Source organism: Podarcis cretensis, assembly GCF_951804945.1.
Source record: "Podarcis cretensis genome assembly, chromosome: 5".
Lineage (NCBI taxonomy): Eukaryota > Metazoa > Chordata > Lepidosauria > Squamata > Lacertidae > Podarcis > Podarcis cretensis.
In genome coordinates, this window is record NC_137174.1 from 82535332 (window position 1) to 82562180 (window position 26849).

Genomic DNA, 26849 nt, shown 5'->3' on the forward strand with positions numbered 1-26849 from the left:
AAATTACAGAGGATGATTTCCAGTGTTGGTCTGCTCTGATAATGACTATTGATATTACCCCAAAATATTAAATGATACTACATACATTACCTTATGAGTAAGGGGCTTCCCATCACCTAAGGGCTTTCCAGCTAAAGGCTCAAACAGGTAAATAACTTGAGAGAGAGAGAGAGAGAGAGAGAGAGAGAGAGAGAGAGAGAGAGATATTATCAATAAATAATTTGACTGTTATACTCTATTTATTTTTAAGTGTTTTTGTAATGAGGGTAGAAGGATGGCATGGGAACATGGTATGTTTTATTCTTCATTTACTATAGTTCAAATTTTGTGCCATGCATCTCTTAGCTGGTCCTTTGTTTTTCAGGGTACACAATAGTTTACAACCTTTACTTCATTTACCTTTTCCATAACCTTGATAACATAAGACTGAAAAAAAATCATGGTAGAGCTGGGGTGTGAGCCAGGGTTTCATATGCAAAGGCCACTCTGAATCCCAGTTCTCGTGATTTCTGACCATTTTAACAATATAACCACAAAGCAAAGAATAGCTGCTTGATTACTGCAAATGGAAAATCTATACTGTACACTCTTATGACGACTGTAAGGAGGAAAACCCCCAGGAACTTTTCATCGGAATGCTTTGAATTGTTATTATTGTTAGTAATTTGCTTGAGAGCTTGATTTGTGCTAGAAACCTGAAAGACTTATAACTGAAATTTAACAACTGGACAAAGTTGTGTCCTTTTGCAAGCTGCTAACTCCTTGGGCCAAAATAGGAAGTTTTGTAAACAAAAACCTGCACATGACAGAAAAATTAAAATGTGATTATTTTTATCCCTGCTCACTACATTTTGTCATAAAATGATTAAATCTTTCAATTAGACTTACAGGAATATAACATGAAATATTGAAAAATAAAGGATATTAACAATACAATGCAGGATCTACAGTTTGTATGGTAAAGTGCTACTGTTAAAAAAGGCTGTTCTCCAACTGGAGCACTTGCAGACCAGTGTTTCCCAATTGCTGGTGACATAGGCAATTTCTAAAACCTAACAGAGGGGTTTAATTTCACTTTTTAAAAAAGCACTAAACAATATTTATATACTCTGCTGGGAATCGGCTATTGTGAGTGTGACATGGGAGTTGATAGGTCATGTGCTTTGCCTTTTCTTAACTATCCCTTTTCCACCTTTATCCACTTCAGTAATTATTGAATCCAAAAGATGACAATATTTTGTGTTTTCCATCTATTTTCTGGTCTTCCTCTTCCTTTTTTGAGAAATTATGGGGTTTGTAATACATACACTTCATATATAAAAAAGAACATCATGATAGTTAGTAAAACTTTTGGTTTTGATAAAAACACAAACAGTGTCTATGACAAGGGAAACCTTACATCAAAAAGAGCACAGCACTGTCTCAAGTCACAAGTTATTTTCCTGTGTTTACACAGCTGGCTCAAACTAGCACTGGATGTAACCCTTCTTTTTCCTTTTCATATGCAACCATCAACATCAGAACAGCACCTGTTCTCATAACATCGTTTTTTCCTGCCAATATAACCAGTGACCGCAAACCAATATCCTGTATCCTTCTAAAAGAAACTCATGACACTATGCTAAAATGCAAATGGAAGAGTCTTTTAAAGTTAAACGTGCATGCCACATGGAATATAGATGACATATTATCAGCTGGATTTGGCTTGTGATGTCAATGCTTAAAATCTGTTTGGAATTAATCACTCCCTTCCTTGCATTTGCTGAATTATTCAACATTTATTTCAGATTGTACATGTGCTAGTTTTTCTAACGTTCCTGTCTTGAGAACAGTAAACATGGGATTAATCCTTGTATAAAATGTGACTTTGTATAAAGTAAATTAATATATTAACTCACAAATCTCATGCTTGTCTACTCAGAAGTAAGTGCCACTGAGTTCAATAGGATTTACTCCCCTGTAATGGTGTACATCGTGGGACGCAGGTGGCGCTGTGGGTTAAAGCCGCAGCGCCTAGGACTTGCCGATCGAAAGGTCGGCGGTTCGAATCCCTGCGGCGGGGTGCGCTCCCGCTGCTCGGTCCCAGCGCCTGCCAACCTAGCAGTTCGAAAGCACCTCCGGGTGCAAGTAGATAAATAGGGACCGCTTACCAGCGGGAAGGTAAACGGCGTTTCCGTGTGCGGCTCTGGCTCTGGCTCTGGCCAGAGCAGCGATGTCACGCTGGCCACGTGACCCGGAAGTGTCTCCGGACAGCGCTGGCCCCTGGCCTCTTAAGTGAGATGGGCGCACAACCCCAGAGTCTGTCAAGACTGGCCCGTACGGGCAGGGGTACCTTTACCTTTACCTTTAATGGTGTACATAGGATAAAACTCTGTTTTATGAAGCTAGCTATGTGCACCTACTTAACCTTTTCATCTTTTTTACCAAAGATGTTGTGGACTTTGAAGGCACTCGAACTCAGGACGAAAGGGATAAACAAGCTAAAAGGAAGGCACATTTGGCAAACCCTCAACTACTGCCCAGAAACCTATGTCCCCACTGTGGAACAGCGTATGGATCCAGAATTGGCCTCCAGAGTCACCTATGGACACACCACTAAGACCGTGTTCATGGAAGACAATCTTACTCAGCTATAAGTGATCACCAAAGAAGAAGAATGTCAACTACAGGCTATTTTGTACAGAGGTTACAGATGGAAACAAGCCCTAAGACATCCAGTTTTCCTGGATAAACTTCTTTAGATGTAGCACAAGGAAATGCCTCTTCAGAGAAAAAGAATTTCACCCTTCAACATCAGTGGGCAAGTGGAGGTCCTTAGAAAACAAGGGGCAATGAAATACGCAACCTCTTGCAAGGGAAATTATGTATTCTGATGTCTTACTTTTGGAAGGAAAGTGGAATACACCTAATATTTTACTGAGATGATTTAATAACTTCTGGGATTTTGATTAAATCTACGTGTGCTAACAAATAGCAAATTATTTCCCACCAATTCTGGGATTTTCTTGACTAGTTACTGAAACATATTTCCTCTCTGGTGTCATTTATTCCTGCTATCTCTCCTGGAGAACTATTGACTGTTTACTTGACAAACCTCAACAAGCCAAAGATAAGCATAAATCCAGAACTATCAATAAGCCTGCAAAAAAGAAACGCACACAAAAAGAAACTATTGTTGCTGCACACATAACAGAAATACATTGGCTATAACCAAATTTATGTAAGTAAAAGTTTGCTTATACCATGGAGTTCTCCCCTCCCTTATCCCCACTTTAGCCCCTCAAAAGCCTCTACTAAAAGTCAAGAGATCCTCAGGAAAGGCCTCGGATATAGCACAGGGGGATAAGGAGGAAGATGAAATCTCCATGTGATTTTCAGTTATGCTTCCCTCAATGGAGGGTTGGCTAAAGACATTTTAGCACCCGAGGCGAACCCCCAAATAACAGCCCCCTCCCCACCAAGGAATAAGGGGTGAGGGAAGCAGGAACAAGGCATGAAGAAAGATCAACAGTGGGATCCACTGCCCCTGTGGATCCTGCAGCCTGAGGTAGTCACCTCACCTTTCCTCATGGGTGGGTCAGCACTGCTTCATTAAGAATAAATGAGGAAAAGTTACTCTAATTTCAAATACAGTCATACCTCGAGTTACAGACGCTTCAGGTTGCATGTTTTCGGGTTGTGCACCGCGCCGAACCTGGAAGTACCGGAACAGGTTACTTCCAGGTTTTAGCGCTCGTGCATGCGCACAAGTGTTGAATCGCAACCCGTGCATGCACAGACGCGGTGCTACAGGTTGCGAACGCTGTGGGTTGCGAATGTGCCTCCCTCACAGATCACATTTGCAACCCGAGCGTCTACTGTACATGTTTGCTTGTTTATCTAATAAATTTATATACCGCTTTCCAAGAAGACCTCACTATTGTAACAATAAGCATCATTTTCAAACAGGATACATTGACATGGAGCAAGGACAATTTTGAACTGCAACCAAGGAAAGACGGGTTGACCCTTCTTATCTGTGATATGCCACTCCCTATTGAAATTAGGCTTGGAAAATGACTTATTTTGGCTACAGCAGAAGAATTCTTTCAAATCTAATGGGGGGCATTTGTGAGGTGGAGTAATCAGTTGAGGAGGGAAGAGTTAAGCTGTGAACTATTGAACCCTCACTCCATTTCACATTTAGGTTTGAAAGAAACCTTCTATATGCTGCAATAGATTCTTTGAAGCCTAACTTAAGTAGGAGAGAGAGGATGCTGAAGACATCAAGAAAAGGCTTGGCAGGTGCAAGTGCACCCAAAAGTGATATATTGACAACCCTATATTTACTTCTATTTGCTCAGAAGAAACGTTTTATGCAAAAATAACAATTTTAATGTCTGTACAACATACCTTTTTCATCAGATTTATCTCTTATTGCTAGGGTATCATTACTCAAAGAAATGGTCTGAACATTTAGTATATCTGTTCTCATTCCTGGAACCTTCGGAGAGGAAATTAAACGTCCTTCATAAGAATATAAATATAGCCCTCCACCATCTACAAGAAGAAAATGCCTATAAATAAGAAGCAGAGGAGAAAATACTGATTAACTATTTTCACACAATACCATTAACGTAATTGTCTATATACTGTATTATTATTTCTTGCATAATTTAAAAATGCATTGATTCAAGTAAGTATTTTCAAATAATATATCAATGCACAGGCATTTGTAATCAAATGTATTTCAATAATAATAATAATAATAATAATAATAATAATAATAATAATAATTTATTTATACTCTGCCCATCTGGCTGAGTTTCCCCAGCCACTCTGGGCGGCTCCCAATCAAATATTAAAAACAATACAGCGTTAAATATTAAAAACTTCCCTGAACAGGGCTGCCTTCAGATGTCTTTTAAAGATAGGATAGCTACTTATTTCCTTCACATCTGAAGGGAGGGTGTTCCACAGGGTGGGCGCCACTACCGAGAAGGCCCTCTGTCTGGTTCCCTGTAACCTTACTTCTTGCAATGAGGGAACCGCCAGAAGGCCCTCAGCGCTGGATCTCAGTGTCCGGGCTGAACGATGGGGTTGGAGACGCTCCTTTAGGTATACAGGACCGAGGCTGTTTAGGGCTTTAAAGGTCAGCACCAACACTTTGAATTGTGCTCGGAAACATACTGGGAGCCAATGCAGATATCTCAGAAACGGTGTTATGTGGTCCCGGCGGCCACTCCCAGTCACCAGTCTAGCTGCCGCATTCTGGATTAATTGCAGTTTCCGGGTTACCTTCAAAGGTAGCCCCACGTACAGCGCATTGCAGTAGTCCAAGCGGGAGATAACTAGAGCATGCACCACTCTGGTGAGACTGTCCGCGGGCAGATAGGGTCTTAGCCTGCGTACCAGGTGGAGCTGGTAGACAGCTGCCTTGGACACAGAATTAACCTGCACCTCCATGGACAGCTGTGAGTCCAAAATGACTCCCAGGCTGCGCACCTGGTCCTTCAGGGGCACAGTTACCCCATTCAGGACCAGGGAATCCCCCACACCCACTCGCCCCCTGCCCCCCCAAAACAGTACTTCTGTCTTGTCAGGATTCAACCTCAATCTGTTAGCCGCCATCCGCCTCCAGGCACTCACACAGGACCTTCACCGCCTTCACTGGTTCTGATTTAAAGGAGAGGTAGAGCTGGGTGTCATCTGCATACTGATGAACACCCAGCCCAAATCCCCTGATGATCTCTCCCAGCGGCTTCATATAGATATTAAAAAGCATGGGGGAGAGGACGGAACCCTGAGGCACCCCACACGTGAGAGCCCAGGGGTCTGAACACTCATCCCCCACCACCACTTTCTGAACATGGCCCAGGAGAAAGGAGCGGAACCACCGTATAACAGTGCCCCCAGCTCCCAGCCCCTCTAGACTTTAAAGTTCTCTAATTTCTCCTCTGCTTAGGACATCTAATATTACATCAATCTGATACTGAAATGACTTGGCACGCATTCATGGTAATATTTGCATAATGATACATACACTTTATTTGGAAAGTGAGGGTTTTTTGGCTAACTGGTTTAAAAGGCAAGTGTTAATGATAGAAATTCAAAACCTACAAACACTTACTTGGAGGGGAAATTATTATCAAGTCCAAAGCAAGTTTAACCACACAGAGGTACTACTGTACACAGATTCACTCACAGAGTCAAGATTGCTGAGTGTCACATTCATGAGCATATAACAGGGCAAGCAGAGCATATAGCTCTAGATTATTCAAACAAGGTCAAGAGTCAGATCTAGCTGGGAAACTGCTTCCCAAACAGTATCATCAAAGTCAACACATATATTTCTTCCAAATATGATCCCACTAGTAAAGGTAAAGGGACCCCTGACCATTAGGTCCAGTCTTGGCCGACTCGGGGGTTGCAGCGCTCATCTTGCTTTATTGGCTGAGGGAGCTGGTGTACAGCTTCCGGGTCATGTGGCCAGCATGACTAAGCTGCTTCTGGTGAACCAGAGCAGCGCACAGAAACGCTGTTTACCTTCCTGCCGGAGCGGTACCTATTTATCTACTTGCACTTTTGACGTGCTTTCGAACTGCTAGGTTGGCAGGAGCTGGGACCGAGCAACAGGAGCTCACCCCGTCGTGGGGATTCAAACCGCCGACTTCTGGTCAGCAAGTCCTAGGCTCTGTGGTTTAACCCACAGCACCACCTGCATCCCTATGATCCCACTATCTCACCCTATTCAAGTAAACATTGTTTTAAGTCATGCAATCAGCAAGTTACCTTTCTGCCTGTAAAATTAAACTGACAGTTCCTTCTTTAAGGTCAAAGATTAATGGTGTATTCCAGTTTTTAGTCCTAAAACAAAGAGCAAGACAATATACATTAAGAAACAACAAAAAAAGAGATAGTGTACATACTTTAGTTATATAGTGCGATTTTCACAGATATATCAGCTTGAAAACATTGTGGTAAGATTTCAAAAGAATCATAGGACAGATAAGTATTTATCATTCCGTTTATATAACAAGAACCTATTTCACATTTTTCCAATATGATTTTAAACTAGGGCCAGACTAAGACATTTTGGCAACTGAGGAGAACCACGAAATGGAGCCTCCCTAGCCACCAGGGAAGAATGATAAGAATAATTTTAATAATAACTTTATTATTTATACCCTGCCCATCTGGCTGGGTTTCGGAGGAGGGGTGAGTGAAGATCTACACCAGGAGCAAGGGAGATAAAAAGATCTATATTGTCTGAGGTGGTCGTCTCATCTTGCCCCATGGGTGGGACAGCCTTGTTTTAAACATTAGTTACAGCTTTTATGCACCAGTACAATGTACATGGACATCAGCTTAATGCCCACTAGAGCTTTGCCATATTCCCTTGAAACAGAACTTCGAACTGTACCCCTAAACTTTGTTAGAGGACTTCAAACTTTAAAAAGTAATTTAGAAAGTTGGCACGAGTAGTGATTAAAAGGTTACAGACCAAAATAGTGCACAGTTGAACTGGGAAACAGGATGCCAATAAGCAGTAACATGTGGCTTCACTGGGAAGGTCTCACTCATGGGAAAATGAACATAGCTAATTCCATTCACAGTTATGAGAAGTTTATGTCATTTAGCTTAGGATGCTTCCCAAATCGAATCATGTAGCTGTGAAAAATTCAAGGTTTTTAATTGATCAGATGGCTGTATCTCATTAATTCAGGCTGCTTACGAGAATATGTAACACTGAAGAGATGTTGAAACTACTAAATGCCCATAGTTCAAAGAGGCTTTAATGACTCTGTCTCGAAATTCCAGTAAATCCACTGCGTCATTAAGTACATTACGAACCTAGTGGGAACAGAAGCCAATGGTTAAATAAAATTTAAATAATTTTGAAAGCAAAAGCAAAGAAGTAGCCTTATTCTTAGCTCTAAGAACAGTACAGAATGTCAGGAAATGAAGATTAATAATGAATATTTAAGTGTTTATATTTCTCAAATTCAAGCTTTAAAACTCCCATTTTTGTATTTATTTTAAAGAATCTAGGGCCCATAATTTAGAAACTATTGAGCTGAAGATTGTTAATGTATTGAGTGAGACCTAGCAACATGCAGTGTGCTCCTATGTATCTTTATTCAGATCAGTAGTGTAGGGCTGCAGCCTTCTTTGAGGTCAAAGACTGAACACATGACTCCTAATAAATAAGACTCATTTTCCTTGGCCATGGGGTAGTACTAATAGTGCTTTCCCAGATTATTGCAGCAACAGACTTGGGACATAAAGAGAAAGGCATCCTGTGCCTAAGTTGTTCAGGGCTTTGTTCATTACATACTGGTATCATTAGATACTGGTATCTGAAAAGGCTTCACAGAAAGCTGACATTTGGAAAGTGAAAGTTGTTAAAAGGGAATAGCTCCTCCCATCCTGAACATGGAAATACAATGATAATTCACAATTAATGTCACTTAACTATTTATAAGCAGTAAACCAGGACAGGACCAGTGGAGATCTAGTCAGTTCTGGTTTCCAGAATCTTATAACAAAAGTGAACTAAAGCTTTTATATAAGATTGAGAATGATATGTTAATTGTGCATTTATTCTTATTTCTAAACAACATGGTAGAAGCTGGGCTGGAAACTTTTCTTGAGACAACCCCAAAACAAGAATTTAAATTATGTGCAAGTCATTTGCATACACTGCTAGCGAAGACTCCTTTGTATACCTTTCCCACGAAGCTGTACAAGCTAAATATAACTAAAGCTTCAGGGATTACTAGACAGAGTCATTCATTACGATTCGCTGTCTGGGAATGAATACCAAAAATATGATTTTTACCTGCCAATTTGTCTTCCATATTCCCAGACACTGACTCATAACATCCCACCCAGTGGACAGATGGGTAATATAGAATTTCTGTTGTTGCAAGTTTTCCCAATTATATATTCAGCATCAAAGACAACTTCACTTCAGGCCAAAAGATATTTAGGTGCCTAATTATAGATTTGGGAGCCTAACACTGGGCACCCAGGGCTGAAAAGCTTGGCCTGAACTCTAATACTGAATGTGTAATTGAGAAAACTTGTAACAACAGAAATTGTATATTATCTCCCTGTCCTCTGGGTGGGATGTTATGAGTCAGTGTCTGGTCAGCGAGGACAGAACATTTAGCAGGTAAAAAATTAATGCATTTGCTTTCAGATACTTAGACTCACATTTTAAATTTAGGACCATGTGTCTTTAAAAGAACCTACATTCACAATTCTTTTAGGCTTCACTTACAATAAGGTAACCATAAAATAGAAAGTTGCCTGAAAATCTTTAATTGGGTCTAATAAAAGGCTCTTTAAAATATTCTGTAAGCAAGCAGATTTTAGGTATGAAAAGCTTATGGTTTCTCTAGGCTGGACAACTAGTAGTAAAAATAAGTCATAGTAGATGTTTTACCTAGCTGAAAACTATTTTAACCTGGGGCTGAAATATTCTGGGCAAAGTTTCATCAAGAAGCACTATTAGGTTGGGGGGGGTGAGTGCTTGGCTAATGTACTGATTTTGTGATCAAAGAAAGCAGACACATTTAGCGCTATCCCTGCTCTTAGCAGAAAAAACCTGCACTATAGTAAAAAAAAAAACAAAAAACCAACAATGCTGCAGCTGCTATAATGGTAAACCACAGCTGTGTACATGTACAGGTTTTTTCCAAAACCAGTAAACCAAGGCTATCTGTGCATGGACTATTATGCTATTGCTTCTGCAGCTGTGACTTTGTTGCCAGCTGCAAAATAATTTCTAGCATAAATGTGTGTTTTTTTAATTCTGAATTTCCATCCACTGCAGTAACCAGAGGTATACTCTACAGTCAATTTACTCCAGAGTAGCCTTCCTAACATCAACAAGCTCACATTGGATTGTGAGAATTGACCTCAGTTCATAAACATATTGGTCAACATGCTATTATCACCAGGAGCATCCTGAAAGCTGCTCAATCCAGCTGTCTGATGAACAGATCTCCCGGGGATAGTTAGCTGGCCATAGAGACGAATGTCACTCATTCACTCATTTCTGCCAACATTTTGTGCTCACCACATTTGTGAGCCACTCACAAAGCTTGAAACATCCAACACATACCTCCATTGTTCTTCTTTTAGTTAATGTTATTCCAAAGTTTTTCCACACCCAGCGCTGTTCCACAACATGAGCAAAAATCACGTGTCCATTTCCACAAGCCCCCGCTATTTGCGTGCCATCAGTAGACCAAGCAATATTAAATATGCTGCCGGTGTTTGGTTTCTCTAAGGCATAGGACCACTGCAAATAAAAAAAAAAGTGCATACTTCCACTTGTAATTACTTCTACAGTACACAATGCATATATTACAACAAAGCAGTAATAATGCTCTGTGTATGTGTGCGCATACAACATCTTTGTCTATCACTCTTAAATTATTTGTCTTTGGACAGTGATAGGATTACTTAGTTTTCTGTTCAGCATCCAGAACAGTGAGGACACTAAATAAATGTTAAATGGTTTCTGAAGCAAAGGCATGAACCTAATTAGCTAACAGTAAGGCAATGCTATTCCAGCTTTTTATTAGATGAACTGAGTGCAAAATAAAAGGAAAAAAGTTGGTATGTCTGGGATAATTTCACATAAAAGTCTAAATCGCTAAACAACAGTGAACACTTGTTATGTGGAGCAGACGATTTTTGTGAAACAGTTTTAATAGGTATCTGTGGGTGGGGAAGTATAGAGGGGAAGAGGTCTCTTTGTGGTTCCCTTGCAGGTGCCTCCGTCTAGAGAATGCTAAAAAACAACTAAAACAGCACATATACAGACACAAAATGGGACAGAGGTTGATTCAAACTTCATAAATCTTATTTGAACAAAGGGCAGAGAAAGTAACACTTTATCTATTGTAGATGTTTTGTTGTTGTTGTTGAAAGCTCCTCCTTCCAAAGTCAAAGGAGCAGCTGTATTAAGTCTTGCAGCAAAGATATATTGTGGCTCGAGGACCCAACCCCCGCAATGTGGAATGAATACGCAAGGACACGTGATATAAGGTTAATGGGCAAGAAAAGGCCACAACTTTATTGATTACAGCAGTGAAAAGGTATTGGCTTAGGCATTGGATGTCTCAAACAAGGGGGTTTATTCACCAGTAGGTGGAGCCTGTTGATGCTAATCCAACTATAGGCTCTCCCCTGATGTCACCAAGGGTCGTGCCATGGCCTCCCGCCAAGCAGGCATCAGACAGAGTACACGACCTCCAGATTCCTTTAACGGAATACCCAAAAATTGAAGGCATAGGCGATGGCCACACCTAGCCCTTCGACACACCACAACACATTATTCCAATGCCTAACCTACCCACCGATACCACAAAAGTTGTGGCGATTGCTACGAGGTAGGTGAAAAAACCAAAAAGCCTAATGCCAAATGGAAAAATTCCTACCAGGCCCCCTGGACAACCAGGGCGACCAACCTAAGGTCCATAGCAAGGCCAAGGAACTAAGACCCTGAGCTTGAAGGGAGTGGAGGGTGGGTGACTTGCGACGAGACAACGGAGAGAAGAATGAGGCCGAGGAGGGGCTGGCGCCGCAGCATAAAGGTTGCTGTAAACGCCCCCTCGGAGGCACCTGGTTGGGTGCCTGCCGACGGGCGTGGGCGCCAGCCAGGTGAGTGGGGGAGGCAGGGGGCTAACGCCCCCTGCTAGGGGCGGAGCTCGGGCTCCCGCCCACAACCACTCCCCTCTCTTCCAGGGAGGAGAGTCTTAACATGATGAGACATTTTAGGGACCAGTCGATTTACTGTGGCATGAGCTTCCATGCACCCTACACAATTGCCCCTCAAGTCATATTCTGGCTACATTAGAAGACAAATGCAGAATAGTATGCAAAGTGTTGGACTTGAGTCAGGGAGATTCAGGTTTAAAACCTTGCTCAGCCATTAAAGCTTACTAGGGTTTGGGGCGATTACTACATTTTACTCTAATATATTACACAGCAGTGTTATGAACAGAAAAGAATGATAAACTTTTGGTTTGTCCTGTTGCTACTATGCCTTATCAAGGCCCATTGTGTTTGCGAAACAGTTCCATATCATGGTGTACTTTGCAATCAGTTGTGTCCATTATTATTACAACAAGGCCAATCTACCCTAATGTCCAATGGCAACATCCTCACTGGTTTAAGGTTAACTGGTTCCATTGTTAACCTTTTTTTAACATTAATAAGTTTTTCCTAATGTTCAATCCAAAACTACTATCCTGTACCTAAAGACCATTAGATGTATTCCTGCCTTCCAAGGCAGCAGATATAAAATACCGGTATTTGCTTCTTCTGCTGTAATATCCCTTCAAGTATTTGAAGAGTGCTGTTATGCCCATCCCAACCCTGCCACGGCTTCTTTTCTCCAGGCTAAATGTACTTTTGTCATAGGACTTGTCTTCTATACTCTTGACCATCTTCATTGACCTCATCTGAACCCATTCCAGTTTGTCTACATCCTTCTGAAAGCACAGCACCCAGCGCTAAGGCAAAGAACTCCAGCAAAAGTCTGACTGATGCAGAATGAGCACTTCTCATGACTTGAAACCTGTTCATCCACCAAAAGTTAACACTGCAATATACATTATTTAAATACGGTAAGCCGTGGTCTGTCAAAAGCAGAGGAGAAGAGAAGTTTGGATTTGATATCCTGCTTTATCACTACTCTAGGGAGTCTCAAAGTGGCTAACAATCTCCTTTCCCTTCCTCCCCCACAAGAAAAACTCTGTGAGGTGAGTGAGGCTGAGAGACTTCGGAGAAGTGTGACTAGCCCAAGGTCACTCAGCAGCTGCATGTGGAGGAGCGGGGGCGTGAACCCGGTTCACCAGATTACAAGTCTACCGCTCTTAACCACTACACCATACTGGCTCTTGTAAATTGTTACAAAAGCACTTGTAAATTGTTATACAGTAGAACTTAAATCAGAAAAATGACACTGATTTGAGGATATGCTTTCCTCATAGTAGTTTCTTCAGATGGGAATGACTTTGTGGTTGCTTTCCAGAGCAATGGATTAATATGGTAAATGATGGAAAAATCTTCAACGATATTATGATGGTGGCATATTTTCTTGCATCTCATTTTGTGTCTATTTCAGGTTTAATAATCAGTTTTTGTAATATGGGCCTGAACAATCAGGGGAAAGCAGGAAGCTCTTAACATCATTTTCTAATGAAAATGATCTAAGGTCATTTCATGCAATACAATGCATGAAAATAATACTGAGGGCCAAATGCTCATTAAATTGTCCTACCAAAGAATCTGATACAAATACTAAGCAGATGTACTTCCAGGCCATAGTGCAAAAAGTAATAATATTTGAAATAAGTTACAGCTTCACAAAATCTATTTCACCTAAAAGATGATAGAGCAATGCAGATACCTTAGTAGTACAAGGTGACCTGAATCTTTTCCAAGTATACCTTCATGTATTTGTGATTTTCTCAGTCTGCATATGTTGCAGAAGGTGACACACCTGAGGGAGGGGAGTCATGTATGAGTTCCTGATCTAATAATTAAGCAACTGTGAGGCCACAGAAACTTGGCAGGTCTACCTGTGGAAACAATTGTATTTCCAGTAATGTTAACTGTGGCTATAACTATCAATGGCTCCTGTATATCCAGACTTCAATTTATGGTTTTAGTATGGGTGAAGTGGGAACCCTGGTTAGTACTAATTGCAATTAATGGTCCAGTATGGACCATCTCAAGGGACGTGGGTGGCACTGTGGGTTAAACTACAGAGCCTAGAGTTTGCCGATCAGAAGGTCGGTGGTTCGAATCCCCGCGATGGGGTAAGCTCCCATTGCTCGGTCCCTGCTCCTGCCAACCTAGCAGTTTGAAAGTACATCAAAATGCAAGTAGATAAATAGGTACCGCTCAGGTGGGAAGGTAAACGGTGTTTCCGTGCGCTGCTCTGGTTCACCAGAAGGGGCTTAGTCATGCTGGCCACATGACCTGGAAGCTGTACACCGGCTCCCTCAGCCAATAAAGCGAGATGAGCGCCGCAACCCCAGAGTCGGCCACGACTGGACCTAACGGTCAGGGGGTCCCTTTACCTTTACTTATGGACCATCTCAGGAATTAGTGTTGGGTTGGGTTCTCCTCCCTAGTCCCTCCCTCCCCTGATGTACTACTTTGGAGCTTTTTTGTTGTTGCTTGTATTAAGCCAGAGTTCCGTGTTACATCTGAACCAGGTTAACCAGTTGTCAAGTCATGAAAATAAGCCTTCTCCTGAATGTTTAACTATAGTTTAGAAATTGGGAATATCACATTTGCATTCATTGTATACTGTACAAGGCATATTATTAACATAAATAAGCTTTTAGGACTTATTGTAGCATAATAAAGCAGCAAGTCCTAAGACCTGTGTTTTGAAGACTATAAGACAGCACTGCTCAAACTGAAGATTCTGAAGACACCAAGGCAACCTTTCCTATTTAGAAATTTGGTTTTCACTACAAAAGAAAAATAAATTCAAGTTTCTGAAACTCAGAACAGTCAAACCTAAACAGAAGAACAATACAGAGTAAAAGTTTTATAAGTAAAAATAGCACATATTGAGAGATCTAGATACATGTGTCAAATGGAAAAGTTTAACATGGTATTAAGCCTGGCACAAGGTTACTCTTACTTCTCTTGTAGAAAGATTGTTTCAGCCCACTTGATTGTTAAAAGATTGTTAAAAAGGCCCACTTCATTTTCAAGGGAAAGGAAGCCAAAAATCAGATCTTATTACAAGAGTTCTAAATCAGTATATATGAATTCACCAACCTAAGATTGGTTTTGGGATATTTGCAAAACATTAAAGTGTACACTTGATTTCTCAGGAGCATATTAAAAACACCAACGATAAAATTACGACTGTGTTAAAATTAAGTATAAACACACTTCTACAAAAATCTGTGTTTGGGTCTTTGGGTTTCTCTCTAGAGATTAAAAAGTTTTGTGAGAACCAAAAGCAGCAGCATACATATTTCTTGTAATTAGAAGATGCTGTCAGCGCCTTTGTAACTGATGGGAAACAATGCACTATAATAGGTTATTGAAAGCTATGGGGGAAAATAAATACATTTTAAAATGGGTAACTTGTAGAATATTATTACAGCCAAACTTCAGTGACATTTGAGCAGCGTTGCACATTTTTTTCTGTGTGTTCCACCTTATGGCTGCAAAAAAGGATCCATAAAAAGGTATTCCATAAACACATAAAATGCAGAATATATTTTATTCCTACAAACAAACACAGTGGAAACTGCATCACTGACGAGATGCTCACTGGATGATGGGAACATGTATGTATACATGGCTAGAAATGTAACCTGTAGTCAAGTGGACAGGCAAGTACCAGACCCAGTATCTTTTGTGTTCCTAGCTGGCTTTGCTCCATACTGGTATTGCTTTTTCCTCCAGCGGTTTTTGCTTAGATTCCTTGTTTCCTCCAAATGGCTATAACTTGAACTTCTTTATCCACTGTTGCCTTTCTTTGCTGCTATCCCCTTTTCAATCCCCCATGTTTTGACCTGCTTTCCTTCGTTAGCCCAGCCACAGCTTCCCTTTGCTTGGCCCATCCTGCTCTGTTAGATTGTCTGGTTTGACCCCTCACATTTGGTTGTACAAGGTTGTACTTTTACATCAGGGGTGAAGAACTGGATCAGGCTGGTGGGCCAGATCCTCATCTACCCTAACTCTTGCCAGCCAAATTTGACAGGTGAGCTGCCTATCTGTCAATCACCTGATACCACAATGACATCATGTGATGCAGTGCTTTGAAGCCCTGACAATCAGCTGACTGTTGTAGTTTCAAAGTGCCATGCAGGACTCTTTAAAGCACCAATGATATGCTGATAATTGGGAACTGAAAGCTCTTTGAAACCCTGACAGTCACTGATCTTTAGCCAAATAGTGGGGAAGGTGCAGAAATACCTGGAATGTAGGAAACAACCCAGTCAATGAATTGCTAAGCCACCTATTTGCCCCCTACAAAAGCATATGCAGCAGCTTTTGCTCTCTCCAAGCCATCTGAATACCTCAGACTGGCATCCCAAAGTGGTTGTCCAGTTTGCTTCTTCAGTTGGGCCAGCCCTATTTGTTTGATGTGTAAACCCTCCAAGGTGGCTTGCTAGTGTATATAATTAACAAACCAGAAGCACAGTGCCATAAGCATTACTTGCATGTGCATCTGCACAAAATTAACATTAAATCAACTTTAGTATTTGCTTCTGGGCAGAAACAGCTGTAATACAAAGGTTTTGTATTACCCATGAAACCAAGGTTTATAGTCACTGTTGTATACAAAGCTAATAGACTAATAGTGAACTAATGTACAGTGGTACCTCGGGTTAAGAACTTAATTCATTCTGGAGGTCCATTCTTAACCTGAGGTACCACTTTAGCTAATGGGGCCTCCCACAGCCACCGTGCGATTTCTGTTCTCATCCTGAAGTTCTTAACCTGAGGTACTATTTCTGGGTTAGCGCAGTCTGTAACCTGAAGCGTCTGTAACCCGAGGTACCACTGTACTACAACGGTGATTAAGAACTGAAACCACTGCTACCTTTTAAAATAATTTCAGTCCTCCTCTCATTCTTAATCTTGGAATTTAGTCAATGATTTGGCTCTTTACTAATCTAAGATATGGATTAAATGCATAACCTACTTTCAAATATTAGGATCATTATCTCATCTAGTGAATTGTATCATATCAAAATGTGCTGTTTTGGAAAAGAATTGCTGCCAAAAACCTCTTTTTAAATTCTGGTTACAGTGCACTGTCAAATTTCAGTAGAATTCTACTCAGTCATTGTCAGTATATTCCAAAGAAATCAATGGGAGACCACAAGGGAAACCATGATATTCCAGTGTAATTTATTTAAAGAACTGAATTTGGTAAAAAATAAATACATTCAAATATATAGGTCATACTAGGGAAAACTGGGATGCAATCCCTGAACAGCATTAAGGGAAACAAATTTGCTAGGTCTACAGTTATTGAATGGAAATATCATCTTTAATGTAGTAATGCATTTATTCCATGCATAGTAGCTACTTTTGAAAGAGTAGCCTATCAATTACATTTTTTTTTTACAGAATCAAAAGCAACAGTTTTAATTATGGGATAAAATAATTCATGGTGCTTTTTTTCATTTCAAATTGATACTGATCATGGAGTTTAATCCCAATAGAAAACTTTAAAAATATATCTACAAATATTTGCTGACAAACACATATTACAAATACAGAATACAAATACATATTTGCAGATGCAGCCTTCGGGAGGAAGGTACTGCAAAGAGTGGTACAGAGTTCCGTCCTGGATACCTCAATTGATTAGAGCATGGTGCTAGGTCTTGTAGGTTGCAGGTTCGATCCCTGTATGGGACAGCTGCAGATTCCTGCACTGCAGGGGGTTGGACTAGATGATCCTCAGGGTCCCTCCCAACTCTATGATTCTATATTATAAAGGAAATCTTAAGACTGCTTTTTTTCTGAGTACAAAGTATCATGCAAGTATGAAGAACAAATACGTATCATACGTATTTTATACTCTAGTCCAATGCCACAGTACAACGATCATAAGAAGTAGTCCTTTTAACTGCTTTGTTATGATGAGAGAAGTGGCAGTAAAAGTAACCAACCAAAAGTGACTGAAAATAAAATGGCTTTCATGCACTCTACAGAGTTTAACAACCCTTCACCATGCAGTTTAAATCATCTAGAAAATATCTCAACACATTCTGAAGTGAAGAAACAAAATGCCATTGTAGTCTTTGTCAACTGGTTCTCTTTATTATCATTGCTACCTACCTTCATTTACAGGAGGGCAAAGAAAACAGCAAGGAGATTATAGAAACTTGCAAATAATGCTTTTTACACAATTCTTGTTTCAGATTTATATAATGTTGTCAAGCTTTATAAAAACTCATTCCCATCAATCTATTCTGAAATGCGAGCAGGAAACAACACAGAGTGTAAACTCTTCCTCTAGATACCTGAGGCCAGGGCAAGATACAGGTTTAAATTCCATCCCATTATTGTGCCCAAGTTTCATTATCTTCACAGTCAAGGAAGTGGTGGTACAGTCTCTACTACCAAAAATCCCTCTGAAGGTAAAAATATTTTCTGACCACTGCTCCACCTCAACCACATCTTCAAGAAAGGGCACAGCTACTATAATGACTACTCATTTTAAAAAGCTATGCTCATGCATTTGAATGATGAGACATATGGGAGATGTCCTATTGCATAGAGTAGAGATCAATAATATAATTAAAAGTTAGTATGCAGAGGCATTCACAATATAACAAAATATTCAGTAGGAAAATGTGTTGCCCGCAAGTCTAAAAAATACAGATGATGTTCCAATACTTAGACTAAACTAAACAACTGTAGTAGAGTTTTATTTTTGTACAATAGTGCACAGGTTAAAAAAAATCCCTTAAAATCTGCAAAAGAATTCAAAACTATAATAAAAATGGCACTAACCATTGTCTAATGGGGCTCAATTAACCTCTTGTAAAGAAAGCAGAAAAGTAACATTCCTTTATATGAAGGACCAGATTGACTAAATGATTGTAACAACAAAAAATCATGTATATGTGTGTGTGCACTCGTACTGACTGTGGCTTATAATGTTCTTTATGCTTTATATAAATGTTTCTTTCATTCTCTGGGGCACTGAGAAAGGGGTCCTCTCTTGTGATTCATTTTCTGTAACTGCGGGGGTGGGGGAATATTAGAAGGCCTCAGTCCTTCCTGATTTCTATTTCTGTGTAAGAGTAATGCGACATGACCAACAGTGTCAAAGCAGGCATACAAACCCACAGGAAGTCACCCACAAGGTATGTATGAATAGTCACAGGCGTCAGGCACTGGTCTTTTCTTCAGACACTTAGCATTTTAAAAATCAGGGACAAAGAAAATGCAACTGTTTTTTGTATTATATGTAGAAGTGTGTTTGGCTTTGAACATAATCTATGCCTGGCACAAATGTTAAGAGCACCTACCAAAGTTAATTCTAATACTGGGTATTGTTGCTTTTCATGAAATTGCATGACATTTTAACTGAAGTCTGTTTCTAAGCAGTACTACTGTAAAAGTGGCACGCATACACACACACACACACACACACACACATATAAAGGAACAGATGAAAAGCAAAAAAGAGATGGAAGCAAAAGAGTATTTGTTAGCGTATTTAATTAAATTATGCTTTGTAACTAGTTGCATATGCTGTAGAAGGGTTAATGATATGTATATCTCCTGATGGCTCTCGAGGGAGCAATTCGCTGATTCAGCTCCATTACATCAGACACAATAAAAATGTCTGTGTTGACCAGAAAGCCAGGTCTGGTTCTCTTCAAACACTATCACAATGGTTATGTGACTCATTCTCTCTTCTCTCTCAGCACCAGCATTGGCTAATTCTTTAGGAGCTATTTATATTTAAGTCAAGGAAAAAAATTGCATGAAGCAGCAAAAACGAAGGAGGCAAGCCTCATAAATTATTCCTGCCAGCTGTAAAGGAATAGATAGTATCTGGCTTTAGCTACTGTTAATCCCCTCCCCATTCCTCTGTAGGAAGAAAGTCCCATTTTAAAGTATTTTTCTGTAAACAGACTTAACTTCAATATTTTATGTTGTGTGTTCTGTAATAGATGAACTTACAAATGAATAAGAAAAGTCTCTGTAAAGTTTGTGTTTCTTCTCTCATTCTTCTTATGCTTCGAAACAAATACACCACCTATATATTTTGTGTTTATAAATCAAAAATAATTCATACCGATGCCAGACTCATAAACAATACCATGGATTAGAATTCTCACTTTGCCTATAATTGTTGAAAGAGTGGAGTAGGGGATTTTTTCCATTAATAGCTTGAATGTATGACACAGTGGTTGAAAAATGTTTGGGAGTAACTAACATCAGGGTTTGCAACAAGTGATGCTTTTACTTAGTATGCAGTCTCCTCCTCAGAGTCTATCTTAAGGCTATGACTAAATGCAGAATTTGGGGTTTCACCATTAAGGTAGCAAAATGGGAGCGGAGTGGAGGAAAGCTGAATATCCAGCCTAATTGATTAATGAACAGCTCTGGGAACCTGAAAGCTTGCTTATTGTTTTGTACTATTTTGGTGGATCCGTATAAAGGCAATGACCAACAATGGATTTTGAAATCCTTCAAGTGGACCAGATTCGGCTTCCTTTCAATCCAGAATCAACACCCGACATTATGAAACATTTGCCAGCACCCATAAACTGCAACAGGGTCCACCAGTGCTGCTATTTCCAAATGCCCTCCTCCAAGCACCCTCTACCACATGCCCCTGCTCCAACTGGTAGCACTGCTGCAACCACCAGCCTCTGCCCCTTCCAAGCTAATCCAGTTGTTGTTATTCATCAGTCTCAAAAGACTATGAAAGAGTGTGCCACTGAGGTCAAACTGTTGGAGTTACAGCGCCTGTTGTGGCTGTAGAAACCAATATGGGATTGTTGCAGCTGGGCAGATGAAGGCATCTGGTTTCACTGTTACAGATGCACCATGGTATTTCTTCTCTCTGCACTCCCTCCCAGTGATCATTCCTCCTCTGGTCACTGTTGTGGATACACAACCAGACTGTCTCCAAGCACTGAGGTCGTCTGCAAGGGTTTCCACACAGCAGGGTTCATGTTGCCAGTCTTCATGCCATGTTTGCAGACATCTTTGTAATGCAGAGTTGGTTTGCCAATAGGTCTGATGCCTGAAGCCAGCTCCCTGTAGAGCACATCCTTGGGGATCCTGCCATCTTCCATTCTGTGGACATGACTAAGCCAACGTAGATATCGCTGAGAGAGAAGTGCCAACATACTGGGAATGTGGGCATGATAGAGCACATCTTTTTTTTGAAACTCTAACCTGCCACGTGATGCCCAAAATCTTCTGGACACAGCACATATGGATTTCGATGTCATTCCTGACAGGTATAGCATTCTCCCATACCCTTTTGGAGAGAGCTATTGCCATAGCTGCCTTACCTACACTTTTCCAGCTCAGTGTCCATGGAAAGTATGCTGGTTATGGTGGAGCCCAGGTAGACAGAATAGTCCACCACCTCAAGCATGTGGCCACCAATGCTGATGCGTGGAGTGCTGGTAATGCCCTGACCCAAGATGTTGGTCTTTCTTCATGAGGCAGTGATGCTGCAATAAACCAGAAGCTGACTGGTTGATCAGCTCCTAGCCCATTACTTCACAGCTGCTAGGTTAGGTTATTAACAAGTACAGGTGTGCAGCTCCCCCCCATTCTCCACCCCCCTTGAATGAAATTTTCATGTGTGAAGAGGTTCCTGAAATCCAGCATAAACTCTATACTGTTGTATTACAAAGTATTCTCTCAGATTTTCAATGAAGGAGTTAATAATAATAATAATAATAATAATAATAATTTATTATTTGTACCCCAGCCACTCTGGGCGGCTTCCAACAAAGATTAAAAATACATTAAAAACTTCCTTAAACAGGGCTGCCTTCAGATGTCTTCTAAATGTCAGGTAGTTGTTTATCTCTTTGACATCTGCTGGGAGGGTGTTCCACAGGGTGGGCACCTCAATTAAAGAAGAAATAATGTTTAATTTAAAGAACACTCTTCTAGGCTGTAGCTGAATTCTAAGAAGTGTAACTGAATTCAGTAGGCCACATCTTGAGTTGCAAATAATTGACAATTTGAAAATTTAGTAATTTGAAATCCTATTAAGCTCTACTAGGAGTAAATGCTGCTGTTTTCAATATGGCTCACTCCCAAGTAAATATGAATAAGATTGCAGTCTGAAATTAGTAAGCCTACGAATGTGAACAATGCATACAAAGAAGTTATTCAGATTATGGCTTTGTTGTGACAGATTTTGGGGAAAAGTTTCTGACTCATTTGCCATGTTCTCACATACCACTAAACCACTATTTAGCACTACATGCATGAGCTGGAATGAGCCCAAGCACAGCCTTGGGCTCACACACTCCCCCTACCTTTTCCACCTCCTGAGCAGACTGGATAAGGATTTTGCCAGCATTTAGCTTCACTTTCCCCTAATCTTGACTTGTTGTTGCATATAAACCAGATATTGTGGTTTATCAGAAACTCTGGTTAGTTAAACAAGCTAGCTTCATAACTCATGGTTTGAAGTTTGCTTATTTTGAAACTGACTAGTTTGAAATAAACCATGATCCCTGGTTCCTATGCAACAAGTCAAGATTAGGGGAACATGAAACTAAACACTGGCAAAGTCGTTCTCACAGCTGCATGGGAGGAGAGAATCAGAGATGTGAAAGCCCAGGAAAAAACAGGAAAAATGGAGGAGGTACCCAAACTCCCCCCATTTTCCCATTCTTTCAATTGGGTGGGTTGATTTTTCCAGTTTCTTTCCAGGCCTTCACATCTCTGGGAATGATTTATTTTAAAGCTTTGCTCATGTTCATTCCTTGTCACTGATGTTGTGCAAACCATGGTTTAGCATTATGTTCTAACTGGGCTAGTGTTACTTTCAAACATATTCTTCAAATATCTATTGCATTATCAACAATGTATGTGTTACAAGTATACCTCCCACCCTTCCTTCAAGGAGCTCAATGTGGTATATATGCATCCCCCCTCTTATCTCACACAAATCTTATGAAGTAGGTTAGGAAAAGAGACAGTGACTGGCCCAGAGACTAGCTCTATTTTACATGGTAATCCACTATCCTACCCTAAGCTCTTCATCTTATTCTACAATTGTCATTATTATTTCTAAGTGATTGATGAATCATGGATTCCAATATTCATAATCTGAGTCAGGCTAGGTAATAGGTGGGGGCACACTGCTTTGTCAAGGAAAATTAAGGCACCACTCAAAATATTACAGCTGTACAACAGGTGCCAATATGATAACAGTTGTTTGAGGAAGGACTAGAAGTCACAAGCTGTTGTGAAATGAAAGTAAACTTCTGGACTGTAAAATACTAGTGCAACGTGATTTATTGTCTGCTAATAATGTTCATAATTGAGATGTAAAGCACCTATATTGTTTTTGTTTTGTGGCTGTGAATCCTCACCATGAATAGTGTATGCAGAACAGAGTAGTAGGAGACAAAGACTGAGAGGAAGCAGGAGAGGAAGGAAGTATTAAAGGACAAGTGAGTGTGGAATGGAGTGAGAGGACAAGAGAGAAATGTATGAAACTGGGAGATGTAAATCGTATCAAAATTGTTATGTGTTAGAAAGTTTTCTTTTTAAAAGCCAACACAAAAATTTATGTAGCATTTTTAATATTTCAGTATAAAACACTTTAATACCAGACTACTGCATACTAAAGTTACACTAGCATAAGACCCTTTCATGGAGTGGTAAGGTGTTGAAAGGGATGGTAACCCTACTGTTACAAACTTAGCTCACTCTCATGCCAGTACCCTGAGGAAACTCTATTTCACTCTTTATAATTATATTTAACTATTATCAAATAGAATATACTATGGCAGATGTGAATCACCGTAACAAGAACTAGTCTTCATGATTGATTAGCAATTTATCTACTTTAATGCTTCAGCTGCAAACACTGTCTTTGGAAGATCAATTATTTTGGCACAAAATTGCAGCTTATTTTATGAACAGCATACTTTCTGGTCTGAAAAGATTATGATTGAAAAGCTCCAAACAATACTATTTTGTCAGAGAACCTTAGTCAACCTAAATCAGAAATAGCCATTTATCCTTTTTTTTCTAGCCAGAAATAAAGCAAAAACAACTATTAAAGAGATGAAAGTTTAAAAATTTAAAACTAAATATCCCACCTTCTTAGTTGACTAAGAAGTATTTTAGAAGTAAAAATAAATTAGTGATGAATAGACCTTGAAGCTATGATTTATAATAGATTTTCAGATTCAGAAGAAAATGATAATTTCTGAACTTCCTTATTAACTACATTTAATATCTGTTTCTAATTTGAAGTGATGTGAATTGATCATTTGCAGCACATTTTTTCCTTTTGATTTAAATATCAACTTGGACACATTTTGAACTCTTGGGCATGAGTAGCAAGAGGAAAGAGAGTAACATTGTTCAAAACAGTTCTAGAAACGTGAGTGAAACATGCATACATGAACAGAAATCTGAAGCCTAATTCAGCACTTCTGTGCAGAGTCAAGGAGCACATGTGTGCAATTACACCTCAGACCCATGTCATTCATGGCCCACAGGGAGGGTGGCAATCCTAGTGGAGTAATCAGATTACCAGAGGCTGAAAAGAAGCTGGTAGCAGTTTATGTAGTGCTATAAAGTGATCCCTGCCCGCAAGGAACTCAAATTCCTCTCAATGCTATATTAGCCTCTGGGATATGACAACTCCATTAAGAACGGAAGCCTGCTCCCACCTCGCCACATGGGCAATCACTACCAGCATATTCCCGCTTATCAGCCAGAATCCTGAATAGGCACATTTCATTTGTGGGCATTTCATCCACTACTCAGTCTAATAGGTATTTTGATCAGTTCCTCGTTCCTGCTTGAAAAGAGGTGTCCTTCTCCACCACAAAGCACACTCAAAACCTGCTCTGAAATGATCCATCAAATTTAAGAGATAAATATACAACAAAACATTAAAACCATAACTTAAAAGCAGCTATTAAAATATTCAAATGATTATTAAAATCAACAGTAGCTAAAAATAAATAGCACACTTGTAACTTCTACATGCCTGGATAGACTTGCCTAAATAAATTTGCTCTAAGCAGGCACCAGAAAGGGTACAGTGAAGGCACTTGCCTGATGTCAATAGGAAGGGACCTTTTAATTGTAATTTCTGCTACACTAAAAGACTGATTTCTTCGAAGTGCAGAATGGGTATTATGTGGCACCTGAAACAGGGCCAGTTGTGCATACTGAAGCAGTCAAGTGGGCACAGATGGGGTAAAGTGATGCCTCAAGTAAACTGATTCCAAGTGGCTAAGGCTTTCTATACCAATAGTAATACCTCAAACATGGCCCAGTAGCAAATAAGTAACCAGTGCAGATCTCTTGGAAGTGTTGTATGTTGACAGGGGAATAAGACTGCTTATTAATCACATAGCATAATGAAAAGTTGAAAAGCCTTTGAATGTAAAACTTTAAATTGGAAATGTAAGATGTACCAGTGAAATTTCTTTACTATTTTTCTTTACTACTATGTAAACAAATATACAGTGTATACATTAAAAATTCTAAGTTATGGTCCAATTTTATAAAGTTTAAATTTTTAATGTATACAGCATTCTTTTCTAAAAGTGAATCCACTAAGCACACCAGGAAATAATTTATAAAGATACCCCACTGGACAGACACCCCAAAACAAGAGTTATTCTCAAATCATCAGTTACTTACCCCAGTTTTATCGCAAAGTCGTAAGGTGTGAAAGGACCCCACAGCAAATAACTCCCCATCCAGAGCCCAAGCAACAGAAGTGATAGGATACTCATGCGACTGTGAACTATACAATAGACGACCATAGCTATCCCACACCTATAAAACCATTAAAAGATCATTGTTAATGACATCATATTTCAAAGGAGTCTTACTTGTTTTCCAAATACAAATCATGTTTCAGAACTACATAACATTTCTTGTATATTACCCAAAGTGGGAGCAATGGCTATTTCCAGTCCTTTCTCCACTCCCACCCTTTATATCCACTCTCCAAGTGGAGGATCTGTCCAGATCTTTCCCTTTGCTCTACATGCTACAATGGATTAAGGTTCATAAATAATGGGATACCTTGGATATGTGTGGCTGGGGGTACTACTGAAGTAATTGACATGGGGGAAACCAAGAGTAGTACCAGGTCTGCTCAGATGTTTTATGTATCTCATCATCCGTATTCCGTGCCCCCAGTTTGATATTCTGAAGTTCATTCCTTCAAATAGTCACCTTACCCCACACCTTATTTAGAGTATGTGCACAGGCATTTCCTTCTTTGGACCAGTTACACAGCATGAGATCCTTGGAACACTATGTGATCCAAGTAAAAAGGTCATTTGGCTTGCTCAGTATGGGCAGACTGAGGTAATATGGGTTATATCCAACTAAGTTCTACTCATAATAGACTGATTAGAATTAATGGATCTAATTTAGTAATATCTATATCTATATTACAGTTTTGATTTACCAGTCTATTTAGTTTTTTATGATGCAATCACTCTTACCTCGCTGTTCTTCTATGAAAATAATTTTTGTTCTAGTGTGGGCAGGCATAAGCAGTACTTTAAAAATATTTAGCCATAAATAAGGTTGGCTGATATATTTATTCTGAAGAATAAAAGACATTTAAAGGAATGTGTTCTGAATAACAAACTCTTTTACTTCACTGCATTTTTGTTGTTGAAAATAATACATACCTTGTATTTGCAATCTTCACCAGCTGACAGAATAAGATCATTGACAGCGTTCCAATCAACTTTTAGAATAATTCCATCATGAGCTTTCCACTGTAGAAGAAAATAGAATTGAAATAAACTTTTTAAAAAACAAATCAGGAGGATGTTATTATTTGTATATTACAAAGAGCTACAATTGCAAGATGTAAATTCTATTATCATTCATTAAATTTGTATACTGCCCTTCATCTAAAGATCAAAATACAAAAATACAAAATGAGAACACAAAATACATAATAGAAACAAGAACAAACCAATAACCCTCACTCCCACAAACACATTTAAAAGCCCATAGAAAGTTAATCACCACAGGCGAGGTTAAAGAGAAACATTTTCCCCTTGTGCCTAAAGATACGTAATGAAAGCACCAGGAACACCTCCCTGGGGAGAGCATTCCAAAGCAGTTCC

The 26849-nt window shown here is 39.7% G+C and overlaps 2 protein-coding genes across 4 annotated transcripts in view; one reads left to right on the forward strand and one right to left on the reverse strand.

Moving 5' to 3' along the window:
- The window catches only part of LOC307217156 (putative membrane protein C3orf80 homolog), a 52976-nt gene extending 30978 nt beyond the window's left edge, over window positions 1–21998 (forward strand). For both annotated transcript variants that reach the window (XM_079978310.1, XM_079978311.1), the window contains one exon: window positions 20759–21998. Coding sequence is in view for 1 of the 2 variants with exons in the window: in XM_079978311.1 (XP_079834437.1) it covers window positions 20759–20764 (6 nt within the window). In the remaining variant the exon portion in view is untranslated. The remainder of the gene's footprint in view (window positions 1–20758) is intronic.
- The window catches only part of IFT80 (intraflagellar transport 80), a 63896-nt gene that overhangs the window by 11891 nt on the left and 25156 nt on the right, over window positions 1–26849 (reverse strand). For both annotated transcript variants that reach the window (XM_079977829.1, XM_079977828.1), the window contains exons 7-13: window positions 26403–26492; window positions 25393–25530; window positions 10112–10291; window positions 7715–7833; window positions 6772–6846; window positions 4393–4556; window positions 91–155 (exon numbers count right to left, since the gene is read on the reverse strand). In XM_079977829.1, coding sequence (XP_079833955.1) covers window positions 91–155; window positions 4393–4556; window positions 6772–6846; window positions 7715–7833; window positions 10112–10291; window positions 25393–25530; window positions 26403–26492 — 831 coding nt within the window. The remainder of the gene's footprint in view (window positions 1–90; window positions 156–4392; window positions 4557–6771; window positions 6847–7714; window positions 7834–10111; window positions 10292–25392; window positions 25531–26402; window positions 26493–26849) is intronic.